General features: G+C 39.1%; 1 protein-coding gene across 2 annotated transcripts in view; it reads left to right on the plus strand.

The window, feature by feature from the left end:
* Mtmr6 (Myotubularin related protein 6) overlaps positions 1-19,364 on the plus strand; it is a 124,001-nt gene that overhangs the window by 5,667 nt on the left and 98,970 nt on the right. Inside the window, exon 1 of one of the 2 annotated variants that reach the window (XM_073992533.1) lies at positions 12,712-13,809. The exons of the other annotated variant lie outside the window; for it this stretch is intronic. Coding sequence (XP_073848634.1) covers positions 13,576-13,809 — 234 coding nt within the window. The 5' untranslated portion in view covers positions 12,712-13,575. Of the gene's footprint in view, positions 1-12,711; positions 13,810-19,364 lie in introns of those variants that run through there. 2 annotated transcript variants of the gene reach the window in all.

The following is a 19,364-nucleotide window of genomic DNA, read 5'->3' on the forward strand; positions in this document are numbered from 1 at the left end:
AAGAAAAAGTGTTTGGCACAAATATATCAAAACAACATTCACTGATGATGAAAGGCCAGAAAATAACACTAATACTGAATCAGACATAACAGGAAACCCGATCACGGAAGATGAAGTCAAATCGGCAATTCAGTCAATGAAAGATAAGAAGACCGTCGGCCCTGATGAAATACCCGCAGAGATTTTGAAATTAATAGAGGGAAACAATATACAACTACTGCTGAAACTCTTCAATCACGTTTACGATACAGGACAGTACCCCGACGACTGGTTAAAATCTACATTTATAGCTATACCAAAAAAAGCACATGCACGAAAATGCGGTGATTATAGACTAATTAGTCTAATGAGTCACGCCCTAAAAATATTTATTAAAATACTACATAAAAGAATCTACCCTAAGTGTGAGCCAAATATGGGGAGAACACAATTCGGTTTCAAAGAAGGCATGGGAACGCGAGAGGCACTACTAAGTATCCAAGTCCTTATTCAAAAATGTAGAGATGTTCAAAAAGATATATTCTTATGTTTCGTCGACTACGAAAAAGCTTTCGATACGGTCAGGCATGAAAAAATGATGGATATCTTGATGGATACCGGAATAACAGAAAAGGAAATAAGATGCATAAAAAACCTTTATTGGCAACAAACTGCAAACATTCAAGTTGATGGAGAACTCACTGACAATATCCCAATATCCAAAGGCGTTAGACAAGGGTGTATCCTATCACCTCTATTATTTAATTTATACTCCAACAAAATATTTCAAGAAGCAGTTGAAAACGAGCAAATTGGCGTAAGGGTGAATTACTCTGAATTAATAAACAATATACGATACGCCGACGACACAACATTAATTGCCACTAGCCTATATGGTCTACAGAAACTGGTTAACTCGCTTACTCAAAAAAGCGAATTGTACGGTCTTAAGATTAACATTAAGAAAACGAAATATATGGTAATAAGTAGAAAAACTTACCAAAACAACACATCATTGAAAATAAAAAGTGACGAAATAGAACGGGTAAGGAGTTTTAAATATCTTGGGGTCCTTATAAATGACCAATGGGATGCCTCGAGAGAGATAAAATGCCGAATGGAAGTAGCTAGGCAATCCTTTTTTAACCATCGCAAAATATTAACAAGTCATGACGTCAACATCACAACAAAAATGCGCTTCATAAAATGCTATGTATGGTCCACTCTACTATATGCTGCCGAGACATGGACAATAAAGTCAATAGACGAACAAAAATTGAACGCATTTGAAATGTGGATTTATCGCAGAACACTGAAAATTCCTTGGACTGACCGAGTATCAAATGAAGAAGTCCTGAGAAGAATGAACACTAAACGACAACTTCTTGATATCATAAAAAGTAGGAAGATATCCTATATGGGACACATAATGAGAAACGAAAAGTATTCTGTCAGCCAGAGCATAATTAAATGTCAAATTGAGGGAAAAAGGCCAAGAGGAAGAAGAGAAATATCCTGGATAAAAAACATTTTGGAGTGGACAAATCAACCAAATGAAAGAAGCCTTATCAACGCTGCGAGGAATAGAGAGATCACCATTGCTGAATAATTTACCACAACATATTCATAAACATATATCTATATATACAGCTAAAAAATACTTAATTTGTTATTGTATGATCGCCAAAATCCGAATACGGATCGGCAAATAAAGAAGAAGATTTTGAATACCTTATAGTCGTCTATAAAGACTACTTTGAGGTCGTGGATAAAGGCGACTTTTGTGCGGACTTTAATGTCGTCGATAAAGACGTGTTTGGAAGGCAATTACCGTCAGACAATAGGGAACATAAATGAACATCACGAGCAGTGCAATTCCTTTCTAGATAATGATAGGACGATTTAAAGTTTTCGGAGATTTTTGTTAACTTTCCATTTTCCACAAGAAATGTGGAAAAACTAACGAGAATAATCTCAGCCAGAGTTCGTTAAAATCTTCAGCGCGGAACAATTGAGTACAGTACCAATCATCAGCCTTTTGCAACATATTCCGGTTTTCATGCTTTGTACTGATTTTGGATCTGCTTAAACTTTACAAAATCGATTCACTCCTCTCAGTGAAATGACGGAAGACACGAGTGAGAAGGAAGATTAAAGACCTCGAAACATAAGAAGCATGGCATTCTTGCTGAAGTCATATCTGATAAAAGACTAAAGACCAAGTTCGACTTAATAAAAAGATTTTAGAATCACATTTGAATTAGGTCGAACTTGGTCTTTAGTCATTTACAGAGCTCCAATTCACTCGCGAGTGAAAATTTGGGGGGGAGGTGGTAATTTTTATTTGGGTGCAATATTTTTGGTGGTTGTGGGGCAAGTTTATTGGGGGGTGGGATAAGTTTTTGTTTGGTGTTGGGGAAGGGGCAAGTTTCCCCCTCAACTTGCTCGAATTCGAGAAGAGTTTCACTCGCGAGTGGAATTCGAGTGAGTATTCGGATCTCTGGTCATTTACCAGAAATGACTTAAGCAAGAATGCCATGCTTCTTATGTGTCGAGGCCTTAACTTCTGATCTTCCATTCCAGATACACTGGCTGACCGAAGACCGATTTTAAAGAGCAACAAATGACTATCGCTGATTCTCCCATTAGGGTCAGCTCTATCGATGATTGCCACTTGAAGGTCTTCATCAATCGCCACTGTGGTCGGTCTGTCGTATGGGTTTTTGCGCCCTTGACCTTGCACCTTGGAGTTAACTTTTCCAGAGGAGGTAGATGCCTTCTCTGTACTCGCTGGCTTCTCCTTGGTTGTACGTTCAACGACTGCTGCATACGAGGTTGATGGGTCAACCAGCCGCGAAGTCATCGTCTTCTTAGTTGAAGGTTGCTGGACCTTCGGAGGAGCGAATGCGCTTCACAGATTTATGCTGTGGAGCATTATTTTTTCCTCCAGAAGACGATGTTTCCATGACCATATTCCTGTTCAGACCGACATTTCATCCGCTTCACCATTGCTTTTTGGCGCGGAATCGGGCTTTGAGGCAGAGTCCTTCGCCAGTTTATCACCCTTATGGGGGGTGTCCGTTGGTTTGGGGGTGCACTCAATAGCCTTTTCCAGTACCTTTTGGCTCGGGTTAGGCTTCGATACAGATTTCGACTCCATATTGGACGAGGAGTTCCCTACTCTGCCACTTCAGACTATCGTGAATAGTTTTGAGGGTCCCATGCAGGTCGTCCCCGCCTATAACTATGGTCCTGTCTGCCGTAGACTGGTTTTCACCTGTGCTGGCCAAATCATGTTCCATTAGAATTGCCGGGTCGTCATCTATTTTTGGGGTTAAACTTGATGCACTTGTAACGGGTACAGATGTAGGTGTCGAGGCATCCACACCTAAGACAACCGGATCACAATACCATGATTTCGACGAAATATGGCTTGTAGTCTCACCAACGCTTGCCGTCGATACTGGGTTATTAACTTCCTGCACCGTAATTTTATTTATTAAATTTGTTTACCCATCTTTGTTGATTCATTTTAAAGGAACTACCCCGAGGTTTCTACGATGTGCGGAGCCAGGTCCGGTCGTGGTTGCCCTAGGTCGGTACCGACCCCATACATCGCAGAGACCCCCTTCCCATCCGCCGCCCGGGAGGACGCCCGTATGTAAGTTCATTCTTCTGCTTAATCTGGCTCTGGGCCTACCTTTAGTTCTACGAATGTGGCCACGGATCTACTGGAGATAATTGAGTAGGTTTGGCAGGGCAATTGAAAATATGCAGTACGTCGTGCGGGCCTGTGCCGCATGCTGGGCAGATGTTTTGCACGGTGTCATCGATCCTTGCCCTATAGGAATTCAGACGGCTGCATCATCCCGAGCGTAGTGGAGCCAAACCTACTATGGTTTGTCGTGGCAGCTGACGCATCTCAGCTGCGATAGATGGGGGATGTCCTCCAAGGACCGCATTCATACGATAGTTAATTATGGCATCTGTGACTGCATCCGTATGAATTCTATTTAAACCCGCTTGACTGGGTTGTTGCTCTAGAGGTTCTTTCTTGTAACGTTGGACCTCTCTTTCTTGATCATGAAGACCCCTCCTGACATGCCACCATATCGTGATTACGATGGCTCTCAGGGTAACATCCTCGCAATTACTGCAACGAAAGCATGTCATTGTGTTGCTGCACCGGAAGAATCCTTGGCTCCTCGTGTAGATGTCCACCGTAGTTTTACTGGCGGATATTGGCTTATCCCACGCGTGGGAAAATTTGATAAGATCAGCATTTCAGCCTTTCATAAATGACATCAGAGAAGATACCTGACGCCAAAATCATACAATCATCCGCATACGTTACGAACTCAATACCGTGTGGAGCGGGTGGAATACAGGAGAGGTAGGGGTTAAACAGTTCCGGAGATATCACACCATCTTGGGTTTTTTTTCATACTCTCAGCCTTTGGGTTAAAGAGTGTATATACACTTTCATACTACCAAAATGTTTCTCCTCGAAATAATGGTTTTAGTACCCAAGTGTGCGTGGACGTAATCCACTTCAGACAATTTGGAATCGATTTGGCCATGTCCGTCCATCTGTCAGGCTGGTGCGCACTATAACTCTCGAATGGATCAACCGATTTTGTTCAAAATTTGGCTCTCGTAATTTTTTTGTTTTTTTTTTTTTTTTTTGGTGTCACCGTGGTGCAATGATATGCACATCCGCCTTGCACGATTGGTTCGATTCCCCGGCTAGGCAACATCAAATTTTCAACGGTGGCGAAATACCCCTCAGTAATGTTGGCGACATATCCTGAGTATTTCAGCCATGTAAAACTTCTCTACAAGTGGTGTCTTAGGACACGCCGTTCGGACTCGTCCAAACTTTGATCATGTTCGAAGATGGACAATATCGGACCACTCCTTCCGGCACCTTCCCCACAAAAGTTCAAAATTTATCTGTAAAATGGTGTGAACGATAACTCTCCAAAGGACTAACCTAATTGGTCCATACTTTGTGTTTTTTAGAACCGCTATATTTCAAGAATGGTTCGTTCAATGAAAATTATAATAAGACTTGTAGAGAATTTTTCCGTCTACAACATTTACAAACTTTTGATTCCGAACTTCGGATTCCGGAGTTGTGGAATTGTTACTGAATTCATATACAGCTCTGATATACGAGTACCCATTCATATAAACATTTAAACCTATTCATAAAAGTTGCTGGTATAAGCCTTTTTTGTCCGACTTTATGACAATTAAGCAAATACCTTTCTTTATCGGGTTGAGTTTAAAAAAACAAGCCTAACACAACCTTTATGATTCTTGGATATCTTATCTGCTTTCATATTCATATGCATATGTACAGTCTGTCGCAAAAGTTTGTATGCATATGTGTATCACTATAAGTACTGCAACTGTCATTAAAACTAATACCCTCCCGAGGATATAGATACAGATTCAGTAATATTTTGTTTAAAAATATGAAGAAATTTTTACACAGTTGCACAAAGGTTCTTCTTCGGTGCATAATTACATTTGAGATACATAAAAATTTTAGGCCTTTTGGGATCCGAATCTTGCATTTTCTCATGTATGCAAATATTACACTCTATTGATTGTTGTCACCGAAGACTACATTGGTTTCCATAAAATAAAAATATTTTTTGGTGTTTACAATAAGTTGTGTTATATTAACTTTTGCGACAGACTGTATGTACATACATACATATATGAATGAGAATTATCAATATTTTTATACGATTATATTTATTCATAGGTTCATTGACCTTTCTTATAAATCAAATAAATGAGATTTTAACCACAAATGACTTGAAATGTTAAAGAAAAAGGCAAACGTTAGTCCAATTAACTTGTGGCTCTGTCATCATTGCGTTATTTTTTACATTTAATGGTAAATTGAGAAAATGATTCCTAGGCAAGACACTAGGGTGACATGATATAGAAAAAGACTTCAAAAAATACTTCATATCTGCAAATTTGTAAAAATGTTTGTATAAAATCAGTCTTTGTCTTCTAGCCATTTACATTCAAATATGCCTGATGAGCTGACTTAAACCACCAGCGAAACGATCGTAGCATAATGGTTGGGTGGGTGTGTGGTACTTCGCTAGAATTCATTTTTCAATACAAACTCCTTAGGCCGTGTTAGCTCGATTAATTCAATTAATTAATTAAAAACTTTTTTAATTGGAGATGTGCACAAGTACATGTATTAAAACTTCACCCAATGTGCGACAAACTGCGCATGCTCCTAAAAAAAGTTGGGAAATTTCTCAATCCATTCGTTTTTGGGCGGGAAAAAGTACGGCAGAGTATATAAAATAACTATAACAGATAGATGAACACATTTCGGACAGCTTAGAAAAGGAAGGACTTTGTTTTTTGTTTTTGAACTTGACTTTAACATTTCTCTAAAGATGTTGCAACCTCCTTCATAACAGAAAAAAAAACGACACAAGAGTCAGTGGTTGTTTTTATGGAGAACAGGAAAACATAATTCCTAGTCTACAGATTTACGTTGTCTGATGAAAAATTGTTGTTAACCGATCGAAGGAATACAAGGTGAAAAGACCGAAGACATATAGTTCGATATGAAGAAAGATCAATTTTCAATTTTTCACAGACAATTAAAATAGGCCATTGCACTGTTGCACCTGGATCAAAAGTCGGCAACTTTCAGAAAAGTGTCACTTTCTTTCACAAAGGTTCTATAGAAGTACCCTTTCTTTTAGAAAGGGTCTATAGAAGTACCCTTTCTTCTAGAAAGGGTCTATAGAAGTACCCTTTCTTTTAGAAAGGGTCTATAGAAGTACCCTTTCTTTTAAAAAGGGTCTATAGAAGTACCCTTTCTTTTAGAAAGGGTCTATAGAAGTACCCTTTCTTTTAGAAAGGGTCTATAGAAGTACCCTTTCTTTTAGAAAGGGTCTATAGAAGTACCCTTTCTTTTAAAAAGGGTCTATAGAAGCACCCTTTCTTTTAGAAAGGGTCTATAGAAACACCCTTTGTTTAGTAAAGGGTCTATAGAAGCACCGTTTCTTTCGGAAAGGGTCTATAGAAGCACCCTTTCTTTCCCAAAGGGTCTATAGAAACACCCTTTGTTTCGTAAAGGGTCTTTAGAAGCACCCTTTGTTTCGTAAAGGGTCTATAGAAGCACCCTTTCTATCGGAAAGGTTCTAAAGAAGCGTTCTTTCTTTCGGAAAAGGTGTACAGAAGCACCCTTTCTTCGGTAAGGGTCTATAAAAACACCCTTTTTTCGGAAATGGTCCATATAAGCAACCTTTCTTTTGAAAAGGGTCTATAGAAGCACCCTTTCTTTCGGAAAAGGTGTATAGAAGCACCCTTTCTTTCGGAAAGGGTCTATAGAAGCGCCCTTTTTTCGGAAAGGATCTATAGAAGCACCCTTTATTTCGGAAAGGGTCTATAGAAGAACTCTTTATTTCGGAAAGGGTATATAGAAGCACTCTTTCTTTCGGAAAGGGTGTATAGAAGCACCCTTTGTTTCGGAAAGGGTCTATAGAAGCACCCTTTCTTTCGGAAAGGGTCTATAGAAACACCCTTTATTTCGGAAAGGGTCTAAAGAAGCACACTTTCTTTCGAAAAAGGTCTATAGAAGCACCCTTTCTTTCGGAAAGGGACTATAGTCTGTAGAAGCACCCTTTCTTTCGGAAAGGGTCTATAGAAGCACTCTTTCTTTCGGAACGGGTGTATAGAAGCGCCCTTTCTTTCGGAAAGGGTCTATAGAAGCACCCTTTCTTTCGGAAAGGGTCTATAGAAGCACCCTTTCTTTTGGAAAGGGTCTATAGGAGCACCCGTTCTTTTGGAAAGGGTGTATAGAAGCACACTTTGTTTCGGAAAGGGTCTATAGAAGCACCCTTTCTTTTGGAAAGGGTCTATAGGAGCACCCGTTCTTTTGGAAAGGGTCTATAGAAGCACCCTTTCTTTCGGAGAGAGTCTATAGAAGCACCTTTTCTTTCGGAAAGGGTCTGTAGAAGCACCCTTTCTTTCGAAAAGAATCTATAGAAGCACCCTTTCTTTCGGAAAGGATCTATATAAGCATCCTTTCTTTCGGAAAGGGTCTATAGAAGCACCCTTTCTTTCGGAAAGGGTCTATAGAAGCACCCTTTCTTTCGGAAAGGGTCTATAGAAGCACCCTTTCTTTCGGAAAGGGTCTATAGAATCACCCTTTCTTTCGGAAAGGGTCTATAGAAGCACCCTTTCTTTCGGAAAGGGTCTATAGAAGCACCTTTTCTTTCGGAAAGGGTCTATAGAAACACCCTTTCTTTCGAAAATAATCTATAGAAGCACCCTTTCTTTCGGAAAGGGTCTATAGAAGCACCCTTTCTTTCGGAAAGGGTCTTTAGAAGCACCCTTTCTTGGGAAAGGGTCTATAAAAACACCATTTTCGGAAAGGATCTATAGAAGCACCCTTTCTTTCGGAAAGGATCTATAGAAGCACCCTTTATTTCAGCAACCTTTCTTTCAGAAAGGTGTCTATAAAATAACACTTTCTTTCACAAAGGTTCTGTAGAAGAATCCTTTCTTTCGGAAAGGGTCTATAGAAGCACCCTTTATTTCAGCAACCTTTCTTTCAGAAAGGTGTCTATAAAATAACACTTTCTTTCACAAAGGTTCTGTAGAAGAATCCTTTCTTTCGGAAAGGGTCTATAGAAGCACCCTTTCTTTCAGAGAGGGTCTATAGAAGCACCCTTTCTTTCGAAAATAATCTATAGAAGCACCCTTTCTTTCGAAAATAATCTATAGAAGCACCCTTTCTTTCGAAAATAATCTATAGAAGCACCCTTTCTTTCGAAAATAATCTATAGAAGCACCCTTTCTTTCGAAAATAATCTATAGAAGCACCCTTTCGAAAATAATCTATAGAAGCACCCTTTCTTTCGAAAATAATCTATAGAAGCACCCTTTCTTTCGAAAATAATCTATAGAAGAACCCTTTCTTTCGAAAATAATCTATAGAAGCACCCTTTCTTTCGGAAAGGATCTATAGAAGCACCCTTTCTTTCGGAAAGGATCTATAGAAGCACCCTTTATTTCAGCAACCTTTCTTTGAGAAAGGTGTCTATAAAGAACACTTTCTTTCACAAAGGTTCTGTAGAAGAATCCTTTCTTTCGGAAAGGGTCTATAGAAGCACCCTTTCTTTCAGAGAGGGTCTATAGAAGCACAGTTTCTTTCAGAGAGGGTGTATAGAAGCACCCTTTCTTTCAGAAAGGGTCTATAGAAGCACCCTTTCTTTAAGAAAGGGTCTATAGAAACATCCTTTATTTCAGAGAAGGGTCAGAAAGAAGAACCCTTTGTTTCAGAAAGGGGTCTATAGAAGCACCCTTTCTTTCGGAAAGGGTCTTTAGAAGCACCCTTTCTTTCGGAAAGGGTCTATTGAAGCACCCTTTCTTTCGGAAAGGGTCTTTAGAAGCACCCTTTCTTTCGGAAAGGGTCTTTAGAAGCCTACTTTCTTTGGAAAGAGTCTATAGAAGCACCCTTTCTTTCGGAGGGAGTCTATAGAAGCACCTTTTCTTTCGAAAAGGGTCTGTAGAAGCACCTTTTCTTTCGGAAAGGGTCTATAGAAGCACCCTTTCTTTCGGAAAGGGTCTATAGAAGCATCTTTTCTTTCGGAAAGGGTCTAAAGAAGCACCCTTTCTTTCGAAAATAATCTATAGAAGCACCCTTTCTTTCGGAAAGGGTCTATAGAAGCACCCTTTCTTTCGGAAAGGGTCTATAGAAGCACCTTTTCTTTCGAAAAGGGTCTGTAGAAGCACCCTTTCTTTTGGAAAGGGTCTATAGAAGCACCCTTTTTTCGGAAAGGGTCTATTGAAGCACCCTTTCTTTCGGAAAGGGTCTTTAGAAGCACCCTTTCTTTCGGAAAGGGTCTATTGAAGCACCCTTTCTTTCGGAAAGGGTCTATTGAAGCACCCTTTCTTTCGCAAAGGGTCTTTAGAAGCACCCTTTCTTTCGGAAAGGGTCTATTGAAGCACCCTTTCTTTCGGAAAGGGTCTTTAGAAGCACCCTTTCTTTCGGAAAGGGTCTTTAGAAGCCTACTTTCTTTGGAAAGAGTCTATAGAAGCACCCTTTCTTTCGGAGGGAGTCTATAGAAGCACCTTTTCTTTCGGAGGGAGTCTATAGAAGCACCTTTTCTTTCGAAAAGGGTCTGTAGAAGCACCTTTTCTTTCGGAAAGGGTCTATAGAAGCACCCTTTCTTTCGGAAAGGGTCTATAGAAGCACCTTTTCCTTCGAAAAGGGTCTGTAGAAGCACCCTTTCTTTTGGAAAGGGTCTATAGAAGCACCCTTTCTTTCGGAAAGGGTCTATAGAAGCACCCTTTCTTTCGAAAATAATCTATAGAAGCACCCTTTCTTTCGGAAAGGGTCTATAGAAGCACCCTTTCTTTCGGAAAGGGTCTTTAGAAGCACCCTTTCTTTCGGAAAGGGTCTATTGAAGCACCCTTTCTTTCGGAAAGGGTCTTTAGAAGCACCCTTTCTTTCGGAAAGGGTCTTTAGAAGCCTACTTTCTTTGGAAAGAGTCTATAGAAGCACCCTTTCTTTCGGAGGGAGTCTATAGAAGCACCTTTTCTTTCGAAAAGGGTCAGTAGAAGCACCTTTTCTTTCGGAAAGGGTCTTTACAAGCACCCTTTCTTTCGGAAAGGGTCTATTGAAGCACCCTTTCTTTCGGAAAGGGTCTATAGAAGCACCCTTTCTTTCGAAAATAATCTATAGAAGCACCCTTTCTTTCGGAAAGGGTCTATAGAAGCACCCTTTCTTTCGGAAATGGTCTATAGAAGAACCCTTTCTATCGGAAAGGATCTATAGAAACCCCCTTTATTGCAGAAAGGATCTATAGAAGCACCCTTTATTGCAGAAAGGATCTATATAAGCACCATTTCTTTCGGAAAGGGTCTATAGAAACACCCTTTCTTTCGGAAAGGGTCTATAGAAGCACCCTTTCTTTCGGAATGGGTCTATAAAAGCACCCTTTTATTCGGAAAGGATCTATAGAAGCGCCCTTTCTTTCGGAAAGGGTTTATAGAAGCACCCTTTCTTTCGGAATGGGTCTATAAAAGCACCCTTTTATTCGGAAAGGATCTATAGAAGCACCCTTTCTTTCGGAAAGGGTTTATAGAAGCACCCTTTCTTTCGGAAAGGGTTTATAGAAGCACCCTTTCTTTCGGAAAGGATTTATATCAACACCATTTCCTTCGGAAAGGGTCTATAAAAGCACCCTTTCTTTCGGAAAGGGTCTATAAAAGCACCCTTTCTTTCGGAAAGGGTCTATAAAAGCACCCTTTCTTTCGGAAAGGGTCTATAAAAGCACCCTTTCTTTCGGAAAGGGTTTATAAAAGCACCCTTTCTTTCGGAAAGGGTCTATAAAAGCACCCTTTCTTTCGGAAAGGGTCTATAAAAGCACCCTTTCTTTCGGAAAGGATCTATATAGAAGCGCCCTTTCGTTCGGAAAGGGTTTATGTATGCACCCTTTCTTTCGCAAAGGGTCTATAGAGGCACCCTGTCTTTCGGAAAGGGTCTATAGAGGCACCCTATCTTTCGGAAAGGATCTATAGAAGCATCCTTTCTTTTGAAAAGGGTCTATAGAAGCGCCCTTTCTTTCGGAAAGGTCTATGTAGAAGCGCCCTTTCTTTTGGAAAGGGTCTATAGAAGCACCCTTTCTTTTGGAAAGGGTCTATAGAAGCCCTCTTTCTTTTGGAAAGGGTCTATAGAAGCACCCTTTCTTTTGGAAAGGGGCTATAGAAGCACGCTTTCTTTCGAAAAGGTTCTACAGAAGCGTTCTTTCTTTCGGAAAGAGTGTACAGAAGCACCCCTTCTTTTGAAAAGGGTCTATAGAAGCACCCTTTCTTTCGGAAAATCGGTCTACAGACGCGCCCTTTCTTTCACAAAGGGTCTATAGAAGCACCCTTTCTTTCACAAAGGGTCTATAGAAACACCGTTCTTTCAAAAAGGGTCTATAGAAACACCCGTTCTGTCAAAAAGCGTCTACAGGAGCACCCTTTCTTTCAGAAAGGGGTCTATAGAAGCACCCTTTTTCAGGTAGGGTCTATAGAAGCGCTCTTCCTTTCACAAAGGGTATATATAAGCAACCTTTCTTTCAGAAAGGGTCTATAGAAGCACCATTTCTTTCAGAAAGGGTCTATAGAAGTACCGGTTCTTTCAGAAAAAGGTCTACAAAAGAACCCTCTCTTTCAGAAAGAGTTTTATGGAGGAAGCTTTTATAGAAACCTTTTTCAGATTGGGTATATTGAAGCGCCCTTTCTTTCAAGAAGGGTCTATAAAGGCCTCTCAGAAAGGGTCAGTAGAAGTACCCTTTCTTTCCGAAATGGTTATAGACATCAATTGATATTAGAGAAGTATTGTTTGTCTCTTTAAAAATGTTCGTGGGAAGTAATATACCTATATTTACTTACATCGTTTCAACCCACTGTGCAATGTGCCCCGTCATGTGTAAATATGTGACAATTATCTTCTTTAGAAACCACAATAAACAAATATTTCTTTGTTTATCCAAAAAGCAACCCACATCTCATGAATGAATTGTTGTACAAAGAGGATTCTCTTCTATTGACAAAGGATTCCCACATAAACACATTCGATGCTCACTTAAAAAGAGAAAAATCCCTCCATTTGAACTTAAATTTCCCCGTATTCTCCCAAAAACACAACCTAAGACAATACATCCACTGCTGTTGCCAAACGTTCAGCGTTGAGTGTCAGTTTGAACCTCGGACAAGACGGTACTTGAGCGGATAAAATAAAAATAACCGAACCAAAAAACTGAGCACGGAGAGTTTTGTATACTAACAACAACAGCACCACCCCAAACCCCCAAATCAAAACTTCTTCTTTAAGCTTTTGTTACTCATATTTTTTGGGAGGAAATGTAAAAAAAGAAAGCAAATCAAAATCAATGAATTTATAAAAAAAGAACATCCCTTTTTCTCTACAACAAAAACAAAAATAACATCAATACAAAAGAAGAATAGAGGATGTGTATTTTTGTATGTGTGGGTCCTATGTTAACGTTAATATATAAATCACCCAAAGGAGACGTTGGAGCTACGTCATAACCTAGAGACATCCTTCTGCCATTGTTCGATTTGTTTGCCAGACTCTTATCTTCAAATACAAGTGATACGAAGGCGACAACGACGACCGTGTCCTTTGCTTGTTCTACGTGAGAGTGTGAATTTAGACGAGTTGGGATTTAATAAAGTGGATTTAAAAGTGAAAGTGAAACGTGTATGAATTGTGTGTGGGTGTAACAAATATTCAACAATACTCATTTGTTTGTAGTTGTATAAGAATTTTATATTCTTATTGTGGTGTGTAAAGATATTTGGATAAGAATAAAAAAACAAATAGAAGAAAAAGAAAAAAAAGTAAACGAAAATAATTCACGTGACCCTGATTGCTATTGTCATAATACATGGCTCTTGTTAACACAAACGCCATCTTCATCATCATCAGCAGCAGCACCATCAACATCAAAGAATTATAATTCAATTTTCAATTTTGTTTGTTCAAAAATTTGTTCGGTTTATTTTTTTGTCGCCCATCCTAATATGGACTTTACAAAATTCATGAATAAATTCAACGAAATCGAGCGACAATTGTCGCCAACTTCAGCCTTACGGCTAAGTTTCGACAATATCTCACCGGAAACTGAAGAGCCTGAGAATAAACGCCTTTGGGGTGTACCGGTACCACCGTTTGTCTCTGATAAAGTCGTCTCATGGATTGAAGAGGAATTTACCGATCCACCGATATTTTATAATGACGTTTTGGTATTGAAAAAGGTTAGTTAATGCTGAAAATTACTGTGAGTTGTAAATGAATTTTTTATGCGACATGGTTCTAAATTTTTTTTTATATTTTTTGTTGGCAAAGAATGCACAGAAAATAACAATAAAGAATGTAGAACGTTTTTTTTTTCGTAAAATAGATGTAACTTACTTATTGACCCTCTACAGAACATTTGTCCTATAAGCCGAATTAAGAAAAGATTTCCATTTCTCTCTATTTGTTGCATTGCTTATCTAGTTTTGAATTCCATATTTTTCTATCATGTCTTCCACTTGTTTGCTCCATCGAAGCCTTGTCCTTACAGTTCTGCGTGTTCCACTATGTGGCCCGTATTTATACGCCTTTAAAGCAGATTCATCATCGCTCATTATTATGAGATGGCTTATCCAACGTAATCGTTGTATCTCGATACGTTTAACCATACTATAGTGGGATTCTCTAACACATTTTTTGATTACCGATAAAGATCGGTAAAATTAAAACCCAAAATTATGAATGGAAAGTATGAATAATAGTTGGCAACAATGTTGCTATCGGAAGGACATCGTTATTACCGAAATTATAAGCACTTATATTTGACTGATTTTTGTCAGTAACCAAAAAATTCGTATAGTCGACCACTGTCGGAACCGCTTTTTTCCTGGTCAAAATTCTGCAACTTTTGAACGGATAGAGATGTTTTCATAGTTCTTTTTTTCAGATGAACTATAAGCGGTCAAATTCGGTCTGGTAGTTGCAGAGAAATTCAAGGTCAAAGTTATACTTTTGATTTGTTTACTATTTTTCATCAAAATATGAGTGTTTTTGTGGTTTTTATATCTTCCTATATATTAAAGATGGCCAAACACCAACAAATAAACAATAAAATTACCAAAAAAAAAATAAAAAAATAAAAAAAATCGAAAAAATTAAAAAAAAAAATTTACAAAATTTTTTTTTTATTTTTTAAAAATTAAAAAAAAATCGCCTTGGCTTTTCTTAAAACTTACACAGCTCGTATAAAAACTCATATACTCAAAATGCGAATTTATGTAAAAAAGCTGTAATTCATATGGGAAACGGTATGGAAAACACACACATTTGTACCCATGTAATTTCAATAAATTTTAAAAAATGTTAAACGGACGGAACGGGACTGGTACAAAAATATATATGGGCTGAAAGGGGCACCTTTCTGTCAACACAGAACATTGTTCCATGTTGTTCCACAAAAGTTCTAGTCCACTAAATTTGGAATTGCATAAAATTTAGTACCTGAGGAAAACTAAAATAGCTCATGTTATGTAAACGCTACGGTAATTTATTAAAATGATTTTTAAATGCCGCAATCCTACCTACCTTACAAAAAATGAACACAATATATGTTATAGTTTCCGAGAAATATCTACTTCTTTCTCCAGAAGTTTGCAAAAATTGCGTACAAATTTCCGAAAAATGTAGAAAATGTTCGTCTTTAGGGGCACCCCACGCCCACAACTTCCAATATTTTGAACTAAATTTTTTGGTTTCCTTAGTTTCAATATATTTACTATCGAATCCTATATAGAAATTAAATATACGTGACAAAACAAACTTTGATTTTTGGCTAGGTAAATCCATTTCTGAACCACCGCGCGTCGTCGATATTTACCGTGAACGCATATTGTTCCGTAGATCTTTCGTAGAATTTTTTTCCCCCTAAAGCACACCAAGCAATGCCTTGGTTACTGCTTGCACAAGTAACCAGGCTTCGAACTGTACACTAACATGGGTAGTGGACATTCTTGCGTCCAAACTGGTCGGGATCTTCAATGCATGCTTAAAACTTGCATACACTCCTATAGACTGGCAGGAGGCAAGGGTAGTCTTTATACCCAAACCTGGCAAGGCAAGTTATGCAACACCAAAATCTTATCGACCGATAAGTTTAACTTCATTCTTACTCAAAACAATGGAACGGACAGTCGACACCATGATAAAGAGTAAGATCCCCAACGATATGCTTAAATTCAAACAACATGCATACGTTAATGGCGGATCAGTGAAAACCGCATTGCATGAGGTAGTACACCACATAGAAAGAACCTTCGAAATGAAAATGTACACACTTGCTGTATGCATCGACATCGAAGGCGCTTTCAACAACGTAAGCACCGAGACACTTATCCACTCCTTAGATGAGTTTCAGGTAGACAGGGCCTTAAGGAACTGGATAAACCACATGCTAAGGAATAGATGGATAAGCTGCGGGCTATACGATGTGAAAATAAGATACAAAGTTGGACAAGGAACGCCACTGGGAGGGATACTTTGACCTCTGTTGTGGGTTACCACCATAAACAGTCTCTTGAGGACCCTAACCGAAGAAGGATTTGACCCAGTCTGCTACGCAGACGACGTTATAATACTTCTGAGGGGAAATAATCCGAATCAACAATGTCGAAGAGCAGAAACGGCTCTAAAAATTGCTTTTAACTGGGCCAGGCCGAGAGGTCTGAACGTCAACCCGGAAAAAACAGAATTATGTCTATTCACTAGGAAAACGAGAATGGGTCACTACGAGCAACCAGTTTTTCTAGATAAGACAATAAATATCTCTTGTACAGTTAAATATCTAGGAGTAATTCTGGATAGGAAACTTAAATGGAAAGACCATATACAAGAAAGGGCTAACAAGGCCCAAATATGTTGGTCAACCTGCAGAAGGGCGATAGGCTCAAAATGGGGGTTCAATCCTAGGATGATACACTGGCTATACAGAAGCGTAATTAGACCAATTCTAACGTACGCGTCTGTGGTATGGTGGACAGCCATGGACAAAAAATGCAATGTGGAAATATTGCAAGAGGTCCAAAGAACATGCTGCCTAAGCATTAGCGTAGCAATGAGGACCACACCGACTAGGGCTTTAGAAACAATTTTGTTTGTACACCCAATAGATATTCAGGTAAGGTATGAGGCATCCATCGCAGCTGTAAGGCTAAAGTCGATGAGCGAGTGGATCGAAAAGAGCCACCAAACATACATACCACCAAAACATATTAAAGGTCACAACGGGTGAATCTATAAATCAGGTAGTATCGGACCGTATACCTGAAACTAGTGAAGTAGCCTTGTGTGAAGTGTCAATACCTGATAGAGACATGTGGATCGGGGGAGCTCTAGCACAGATTCCCGCTGGAAGCTGTGGGTTTACGGATGGGGCTGTGCTAGGGGGGAGAACCGGACTGGGTCTTTATATAATGGAACCGGAAACGGAAATCTCCCTCCGTCTGCCGGATCATAACACGATCCTGCAGGCGGAAATCCGGGCGATAACAGAGTGTCTGCTTTGGTTTGATACTCACACAAGGCCTACCACTGTAAATATCCTTACGGATAGCAAAGCAGCCATTAGAGCTATATCAACCAAGACAGTGAAATCTAGAACTGTCTTGGAATGTATTAAATCTATAAATAATTACTCTCAACACAGTAAGGTAAACATTATATGGGTACCAGGGCATACCGGGATTAGGGGTAATGAAATAGCAAACTCCTTGGCAAAACAAGCCAATGAGCAACCCACGGTAAGTCTAGAAAACGCTAAGCCGTTTAAAGCTACGCCACTAGAACTAAAGACATGGGCAAAAAATGCACATGTATCCCTCTGGAGTAGTGAAGAGAAGGGAAAAACCACAAAAATCCTATGGGGAAACCCAGACGAGGACAAAACAAAAGAATTACTTTTACTAAGTAAAAAAGATATTAGTAGACTGACAGGAATCCTTACAGGTCACCTAGGTCTAAAAGCGCACCTGCACAAAATAGGTTGTGTAGAAAACAGTGAATGCAGAGCATGCGGAGAGGACGACGAAACGTTGGAACATTACCTCTGCCATTGTCAAGCCTTCACAAATCTGAGAACCCAGTTACTAGGGAATGACATTATACCAGGACTCGACCAAATTAGGACAATCGAGTTCAAAAAGATCAGAGACTATGTAAATAGGACAGAGATCCTAGACTAAGTCAAAAAAGATAATCTTCCATAACCCAAAATTAGAGCGCACAACAGGCCTACTTATGGCTTAAGTGTATGTCCACATGGGCATGTGGTGATCTAGTATCACCCCTCTTATCAACCTAACCTAACCTAACATGGGTAGCATCCATGTAATTTACAGTGTGGTTTCAGTTTTGACGAGATATGCCTTTGTTTACACCCTCAGCATTTATGCTTAAAACGCATCGTCGTTTTAAGGAATTTTTAATATATTTGTCCCATTTTACCACCGAATTGGTTGTAATTTGGTATTTTGTGTCTTCAGAAGCTAAAAACATGTATACCAAAGTTTGTTTATATAGGTCCATGTTTTGGTATAGCCGCCATATAACGCCCCATATACATATATTACGCGTCACTTTAAGATATTTTGAATGTATTAGTCCCACAGAATCGGTTGTAACTTTGTATTTTGTGTTTCCAGAGGCTAAGAAACATTTCGACCATAAAATGTTTATATAGGTCTACGTTTTGATATAACCCCCATAGGACCATATCTTCATATTTTCGGTATTTTGAAGATTTTAACCTCATTATCACACCGAAATGGCTGAAATTTTGGGGTATAAAACTTTCTCCCAGAAATTTGTAGGTATAGGTCCATGCCTTCATATAGCCCCCATAGAACTGAACCTCCCGATTTTCGGTATTTTCAAGTTTGTGGCCTCAATATTCCATCGAAATGGCTGAAATTTATTGTTAGTCTTCATTTGGGCTATAAAACTTTCCATATGAAATTTTTCGGTATAGGTCCACACCGCAATATAGCCCCCCATAAAACGGTACCTCCCGATTTTCGGTATTTTGAAGGTCGTGACCTCAATATCTTACCGAAATTTGTGAAATTTGGTATTTAGTGTTAGCTGGGGTGCAACATTTTCCACCTGAAATGTACATATAGCCCCCATAGAACGGTACCTCCCGATTTACGGTATTTTGAAAGTTGTGGCCTCAATGTACCACCGATATGACAGAAATTTAGTATTTAAACTGCCATGGGTGTATAAAATATTGCAGGGAAGAATTATCAGTATAAGCCCTTTTCTTCAAATAACCCCCATAGAAGCGTACTTCCCGATTTTCGGTATTTTGAAGGTTGTGTCACCAATATCCCATCGAAACGGATGAAATTTAATATTTAGTCTCCGTTGGTTGTATAAAACTTTCCACCTGAAATTTTCCGGTATTGTTTCATGTTTTTACATAGCCCCCATAGAAAGGTCCCTCCCAATTTTCGGCATTTTGAAAGTTTTAGCCACATTATTCAACGGGAATAACTGAAATTTGGTATTTAGTCTTCGCTTGACTTACGAAACTTTCCTCCAGAAATTTATCGGTGCAGGTCAACGCTTTATACAACCTCCATAGAACGGTGCTCCCGATGTTGCTAACTATCCGAATCCAGAATATCCAGGTAGTCGGTATTGCCCAATTTTATGTATTTCGTGTATTTGGCTCAATTCGGAAATTTGTAAATATTGGTCCACTTTTTGGAAAGAACAAAAATGTCGACTCATATGAGCT

This window comes from Musca autumnalis, unplaced genomic scaffold (genome assembly GCF_047663935.1).
Source record: "Musca autumnalis isolate F117 unplaced genomic scaffold, ASM4766393v1 scaffold_5, whole genome shotgun sequence".
Lineage (NCBI taxonomy): Eukaryota > Metazoa > Arthropoda > Insecta > Diptera > Muscidae > Musca > Musca autumnalis.